Consider the following 7,369-nt stretch of genomic DNA (forward strand, 5'->3'; position numbering starts at 1 on the left):
ATGAGTACAAGTCTATTGCTTAAGAGACATTTCCTATCCCTGGATGATCCTTCCTTCTCTTGTCCCACTAGCTGGAAGTCTCATATTAAAGATGGAAGGAAGATCTGTCATAAACCTGAATTCCTGTCTGACTATTGTAGAAAGCTAGAATGCTTGGTCAGACTATGGCATGAAAGAAATAGACTTCTTTGAGGCTAGGTGTTGTGGTTCACAACTGTAATCCTAGCACTCTGGGAGGCTGAACGGGTAGATCACTTCAGCTTAGGGATTCAAGACCAGCCTCAGCAACAGCAAGATCGTGTCTCTAAAAGAGAGTCGGGCTTTGTGGCAGGCTGTAACCTATAGTCCCAGCTAGTCGGGAGACTGAGGCAAGAGGATTGCTTGAGCCCAGGAGTTTGAGGTTGCTGTGAGCTATGATGCCATAACACTCTACCCAGGGAGACAGAGTCAGACTCTGTCTCAAAAAAAGAAAATAAAGAAAGAAATCCACTTCTTTTTGTTTGCTTGCTTTTAGTTTAGTGAAATTTTAATTAAATACATTCTTCAAAGCATATTTACAACTACAAAAATTTTAATTACATACATTCTTCAAAGCATATTTATAACTACAAAAAGGAATTTGTAGTTCATCGTTAGTTCATCCTGACTAAAGAAAACTACCCATTAGGAATCTATGCACAATGGGATTGCAGGTATGTACAGAACTTTCAAAAAGCCTATAAGGAGGATTTTACACAGGGAAAGTCAGCTAGGGTCTTTGTTAGACCAACTACGTAATCATAATATTAAAACTCTGTGGGCTAGTAATAAATTTATACTTTAAAAACTCCTAGTTTCCTTTTGTTTAAGAATATTCCAGTTATATTTCTATGGTTACAGTTGACAAAGCTGTTCACGATGGTTCTAGCAGATTACCCTTCAGTTCATTTGTTTGGGGATAAAAGAGATCAGCATGGTAAAAAAAAATTAATAAAGGAATTTTCACCACAATAGTTTTCCTGTTATACTATTCCAGCTTCACAAATGGGTTGAACCCACTAATCTAGTGGCTGAAAAACGGCTACATGTCAAATACTGAGAACGTTGGTGGAGACAGGGTTGAATCCTGCAGAAATGATGAATGGGGTTGAGAAACAGATTTGAGCATATTTTATAGCACTAGAATACTATCTCCCTACATTCGGCTATCATTCCCATTCTAGCAAGGTAATGAAGCTGGGAATCATGACTGCTCAGGTTAACATGTTATATAAATTAGTAGAACAACCTCCAGCTGCAAAAGACAGATTTCATCAGCTCTTTGAGTAAAACATCCTAAAGAATGGACACTTCTTCGTGGTTTTCAAGCCATTACAGCTATATAGTTAAAGCATTTGCAAAACAGAAGACTCTTCTGTTCACAGTAAATGATGTAAAATAAAGTTCTTGTCTTCAGGAATTAGGAAGTTTGTGAGATATAAACTGTTTTAGTCTTTCTAATACTACACAGAAAGCTCTATGTCATTATGCCCAGCCCCACCCCAGAGGGGCTCCACAGCACAGGGACAATGTGCCTACATTGGTAGGCCGTGGGAGAAATCAGTGACCTTACCCTCTGGACTGTAAATGACCAATACAGGCGAGGTGACTTTAGATATCTTGTCAATACCGAGGAAAGCATCAGGGCAGTATGTTTTCTTGGTATCTGAAAAAAACATGTGCAAACCAGAATGGAAGGTAATGGAGAATTAACTGCTGTGCACTCATAATCATGAGGCCAAATCCACCATAGGGACAATCCCAGCATTCTGATCATATAAGATAATGTTCTCAGGACTTATGCCATACCCTGTGCACAGCACCTGCTATGCAGCACCTATGTCTGCAGAGAGACTTCTCGGAAGGCTTGCCCAAGCTGACACCATAGCCCAAGCTGTCATAGAAGATGTTGCAGTAGATGTGCCAGCAGAGGCCAATGCGGACACTGCACATCTGTCCCAGGTCCACCGTGATGTGCTAGAAGAGCAGCATGTACCGGCTGGAGGGAGACCTTGTCCCAGCCATGCTCAAGAAGACCTTGACAGGGTGGAGCTCACACTGCATGTACTGCTTGTCCACAGGCTAACTGGGGTGCAGGCTGCAAGTGTATTAGGGCAAGGGCAGACAGCAGAAGAGCAGCACAGCTTGTCTAGGGAGAAGCTGTTCATCCCAGGGCCTGGCTCAGGCATCAGGACAGTCTGGTGCCTGCCGCCAGCACCCAGATGACTGGTTGGCTGATCCAGGAGGAGGGACGGAAAGTACGAGACGGGTGAGTGAGCATGGAAAGTAGCCCCTTCTTTGTGTTTTAGGCCTTTAAAGGTTTAGGGAGCCTCTTTGTTATGGCAGCCAGGCATTTCTTAACCAGTACAAGAATTGGTACCATGAGGACCCAAATTATGCAATATTTGCTTAATGATCAGGCAGTGAATTATGAAGAAACAGTTTGTGCCAGAAATCTGGGCACCTCAAGACAACTAGTACAACTGTTACCTATATTAACTTGGAAGGCAGTCCTATCAAGCCAGTAGCTCTAAAGCAACAGCCAGAATGCTAACTTGGAATGGTTTAGCAAGATGTTACAAGAAAGCAGTGAGTTCAGGCAGTACTTAGTCTGCAAACAGAAGTGAAAAGGAATAGAAAGAATCTTTATATTAAAAGCCTCACAAAAAAAATAGCCGGGCGTTGTGGCGGGCGCCTGTAGTCCCAGCTGCTCGGGAGGCTGAGGCAAGAGAATCGCGTAAGCCCAAGAGTTAGAGGTTGCTGTGAGCCGTGTGACGCCACGGCACTCTACCCGAGGGCGGTACAGTGAGACTCTGTCTCTACAAAAAAAAAAAAAAAAAGCCTCACAGCTTTGATTGCACTAATGTACACAGCTATGATTTAACAATTAAAAAAAAATTGGAAAAAAAATAAAAGCCTCACAGGATTGGAATCTAATTAATTGTTTCTGGATCCAAGAGATAAGTTTCTTATTCAAAGTTTATTTCGAGTCTCATTAAAACCTTCACATCAGACTTCCTCTTCCTGCTATGCAGGGTCAACATTTCCGCTCCTTCTCCCATGTAGCGCTTAGTATGAGGCAAGCGTTCTCTCTCTGAGTTTGGCTGTACTTCTTGAGGAGTGTCGAGTCCACGGAACCGCAGTCATGACTGAGGTTGATGTAAATCCAAAGGCCTATCCCCTTGCTGATGCCCACCTCACCAAGAAACTATTGGACCTCATTCAGCAGTCATGTAACTACAAGCAGCTTCGGAAAGGAGCCAGTGAGGCTACAAAAACCGTCAACAGGGGAATCTCTGAATTCATTGTGATGGCTGCAGATGCTGAGCCACTGGAGATCATTCTGCACCTCCCGCTGCTGTGTGAAGACAAGAATGTGCCCTACGTGTTTGTGCGCTCCAAGCAGGCCTTAGGGCAGACCTGTGGGGTCTCCAGACCTGTCATTGCATGTTCTGTCACAATCAAAGAAGGCTCATAGCTGAAGCAGCAGATCCAGTCCATTCAGCAGTCCATCGAAAGGCTCTTAGTCTAAACCAGTGTGACCTCTGCTACACTCGCCCTGCTGACCCCTCTCCCTGAGCTTGTGTATCATATTGTCTGTGTTACCATGTAGTATTTTCAGCTACTTCCTATTGTTATAAAATATTGTACTAAAAACAACAACAACAAAAAAAAAACCCTTCACATCAAGCATAAAGACAAACAGTAGATGCAGCACGGAGGCAAGGATCAGACTATGACCTGTACCCTTTCCCCCACAGAGCCTACTGTTTCAGATGGCACTAAGTTAGCTGTCATTAATAAAAAAAAAAAAAGAGAGGCTCGGCACCTGTGGCTCAAGCGGCTAAGGCGCCAGCCACATACACTTGAGATGGTGGGTTCAAATTCAGCCTGGGCCTGCCAAACAACAATGATGGCTGCAACCAAAAAATAGCCAGGCGTTGTGGCAGGTGCCTGTAGTCCCAGCTACTTGGGAGGCGGAGGTAGGAGACTTACTTGAGCCCAGGAGTTTGAGGTTGCTGTGAGCTGTGATGCCACAGCACTCTACCCAGGGCGGCAGCTTGAGGCTCTGTCTCCAAAAAAAAAAAAAAAAAAAATGAGAATCACGGAGACAATAAGGAAGCAAAGAATAAAGCAGATCTAAGAATTATGTCCAGAAAATTACTTTGATTGTGGATACTGGCATATGAAGGTGACTAGAAGCAAACTAAACAGATACCTACTTTCATATTTCAAGTTGAAGAAAAACCTTTTCTTTTTTTTTTACATTTTAACGTTCTTGGGCGGCGCCTGTGGCTCAGTCGGTAAGGCGCCGGCCCCATATACCGAGGGTGGCGGGTTCAAACCCGGCCCTGGCCAAACTGCAACCAAAAAATAGCCAGGCGTTGTGATGGGCGCCTGTAGTCCCAGCTGCTCGGGAGGCTGAGGCAAGAGAATCGCTTAAGCCCAGGAGTTGGAGGTTGCTGTGAGCTGTGTGAGGCCACGGCACTCTACCGAGGGCCATAAAGTGAGACTCTGTCTCTACAAAAATATATATATATATACATTTTAACATTCTAGAAATCAAGAGTATTTTGCAATCGATGGTGAATTACAATCCCTATTTGTCAACCATCTATCCTGATGTATTTGTTGAAAGATGAAGGAATTTAGCCATAGCAATTCACATGGCCATCACTTGAGTTACACATATATACTATTGATATAATACATGTTAAGTTCAGTTGCCATTTAAAAAAATTTTTTAGGCTTGGCGCCTGTAGCTCAGTGGTTAGGGCGCCAGCCGCATGCATTGGGGCTGGTGGGTTCGAACCCAGCAGGGGCCTGCTAAGCAACAATGACAACAACAACAACAAAATAGCCAGGTGTTGTGGTGGGTGCCTATAGTCCCAGCCACTTGGGAGGCTGAGACAAGAGACTCACTTAAGCCCAAGAGTTTGAGATTGTCGTGAGCTGTGACGTCACAGCACTCTACCAAGGGCAACATAGTGAGACTCTGTAATATTAATTTTTTTAACATTACATCATTATTTGGCACTAAAATGGAAACACCATATTTGTGAAAAGGCACAGAGCAGCAAGGCATGAATTTTATATAAGCAAAGGTTTACATTTTTCTGGTAAGATTAAGAAAATGTGGCTCAGTGAGTAGGACGCCGGCCCCATATGCCGAGGATGGCGGGTTCAAACCCAGCCCTGGCCAAACTGCAACAACAAAAGAAAAATAGCTGGGCTTTGTGGCGGGCGCCTGTAGTCCCAGCTGCTCGGGAGGCTGAGGCAAGAGAATCGCGTAAGCCCAAGAGTTAGAGGTTGCTGTGAGCCGTGTGACACCACGGCACTCTACCCGAGGGCGGTACAGTGAGACTCTGTCTCTACAAAAAAAAAAAAAAGAAAATGTCAGAATCAAAACTTGCAAAGTAGGGCAGCGCCTGTGGCTCAGTGAGTAGGGCGCCGGCCCCATATATTGAGGGTCGCAGGTTCAAACCCGGAACCTGGCCCCAGCCAAACTGCAACAAAAAAATAGCTGGGCATTGTGGCAGGCATCTATAGTCCCAGCTACTCGAGAAGCTGAGGCAAGAGAATCGCCTAAGCCCAAGAGCTAGAGGTTGCTGTGAGCTGTGACGTCATTGCACTCTACCGAGGGTGACAAAGTGAAACTGTTTCTAAAAAAAAAAAAAACTCGCAAAATAATTGCCAATGATGGCTGGGGAATTTCCAGAGACAATAGTGGCGCATTACTAATGCAGCATTACAAACTCTCTAGATAGCACAGAGGATGATAATGTTTAGGAAAACTTGCAACAGCAAGAACCAGGTTGTGAAAATCATGTAGCTCCCAACAAGTGTATTTTCCTCAACTTCCTCTTCATATACAAGGTGTCCATAAAGTTTGTGTCCATAAAATTGCACATAAATTTTATGGCTACCCTGTATGATCATGGAGAATGACAAAGAAGAACACTTGAGAGAATAAAACCAGTCCCTCCCTGAGGACACTGATGAAAAGAATTCTCTCCATCAAAACAATCAGGGACAGTAAAATAGTCTTAATCCCTGGCAGTCTTTGCATTACTTGCTAAGTGAGCTTAATAATTACTGTGGACCAATGACTATTAGTATTTCTTTTTTCTTTCTTTTTTTTTTTTTGGTAGAGACAGAGTCTCACTTTATCGCCCTCGGTAGAGCGCTGTGGCATCACAGCTCACAGTAACTTCCAACTCCTGGGCTTAGAATGATTCTCTTGCCTCAGCCTCCGGAGTAGCTGGGACTACAGGCACCCGCCACAACGCCCGGCTATTTTTTTGTTGCGCTTTGGCCGGGGTTGAACCCGCCACCCTCGGTATATGGGGCCGTCGCCCTACCCACTGAGCCACAGGCGCCTCCCGGTATTTCTTTTTTCAAATGACTTTCATTGTGGTTGTCCTGTCCTCTCATCACCGTTGGATATGAGGAGAGAGTAGACAAATAACTAGTCTTGTAGTTTGTAGATCCATGAGGAGCCACACTCATTAAAATCCGTTGTTCCTTCTTTCATAACGATAGAGTTGTAGCTAGAATGTGTCTGCCCAGCCTGGGACTACATTTTCCAGCCTCTTTTGGAGTGAACCCATGGTCATGTGACAAAGGTTTTTCCAAGGGAATGTGAACAGAAATGATGTAGTAACTTCAACTTCCCTCACTTAAGAGAAATTCCGTGGCCCTGGGATTCTGCTCTTTTTCCCTGCTGGCTGGGATAGTAATAACTAGAGTGATCCACATATCAACAATGAACCAGCCTGAAATTTGAAATCATTATATGAAAAGGAAATAAACAGGCGGTGCCTGTGGCTCAGTGAGTAGGGTGCCGGCCCTATATACCAAGGGTGGTGGGTTCAAACCCAGCCCTGGCCAAACTGCAACAAAAAAATAGCTGGGCATTGTGGTGGGCACCTGTAGTCCCAGCTACCTGGGAGGCTGAGGCAAGAGAATCACCTAAACCCAGGAGTTGGAGGTTGCTGTGAGCTGTGATGCCATGGCTCTCTACCGAGGGTGATAAAGTGAAACTCTGACTCTAAAAAAAAAAGAAAAGAAAAAAGAAATAAACTTCTTTATTCTTTAAGCTACTAAATGTTGGAGATATCCTTGTTACAGCACATAACCCTTCACCATAACCCAAACACATAATTTGCAGCTTTTAAAATTCATTCGTTCATTTATTTTATTTTATTTTATTTATTCATTTATTTTTGGGACAGAGTCTTACTCTGTCACCCTGGGTAGAGTGCCATGGTATCATAGCTCACAGCAACCTCAAACTCCTGGGTTCAAACAATTCTACTGCCTCAGCCTCTCGAGTAGCTGGGACTACAGG

At 44.1% G+C, this 7,369-nt stretch overlaps 1 protein-coding gene and 1 pseudogene across 1 annotated transcript; one reads left to right on the forward strand and one right to left on the reverse strand.

The window, feature by feature from the left end:
• Window positions 1–1,431: 1,431 nt before the first annotated feature.
• On the reverse strand, window positions 1,432–2,043 carry LOC128576776 (alpha/beta hydrolase domain-containing protein 17C-like; annotated as a pseudogene).
• Window positions 2,044–3,140: 1,097 nt separating this feature from the next.
• Window positions 3,141–3,668, forward strand: LOC128578113 (NHP2-like protein 1). The gene has a single exon (XM_053580557.1). The coding sequence runs from the start codon at window positions 3,164–3,166 to the stop codon at window positions 3,494–3,496; it is 333 nt and encodes a 110-aa protein (XP_053436532.1). The 5' UTR covers window positions 3,141–3,163; the 3' UTR covers window positions 3,497–3,668.
• The last annotated feature ends 3,701 nt before the right edge of the window (window positions 3,669–7,369 follow it).

This window comes from Nycticebus coucang, chromosome X (genome assembly GCF_027406575.1).
Source record: "Nycticebus coucang isolate mNycCou1 chromosome X, mNycCou1.pri, whole genome shotgun sequence".
Taxonomy (NCBI): domain Eukaryota; kingdom Metazoa; phylum Chordata; class Mammalia; order Primates; family Lorisidae; genus Nycticebus; species Nycticebus coucang.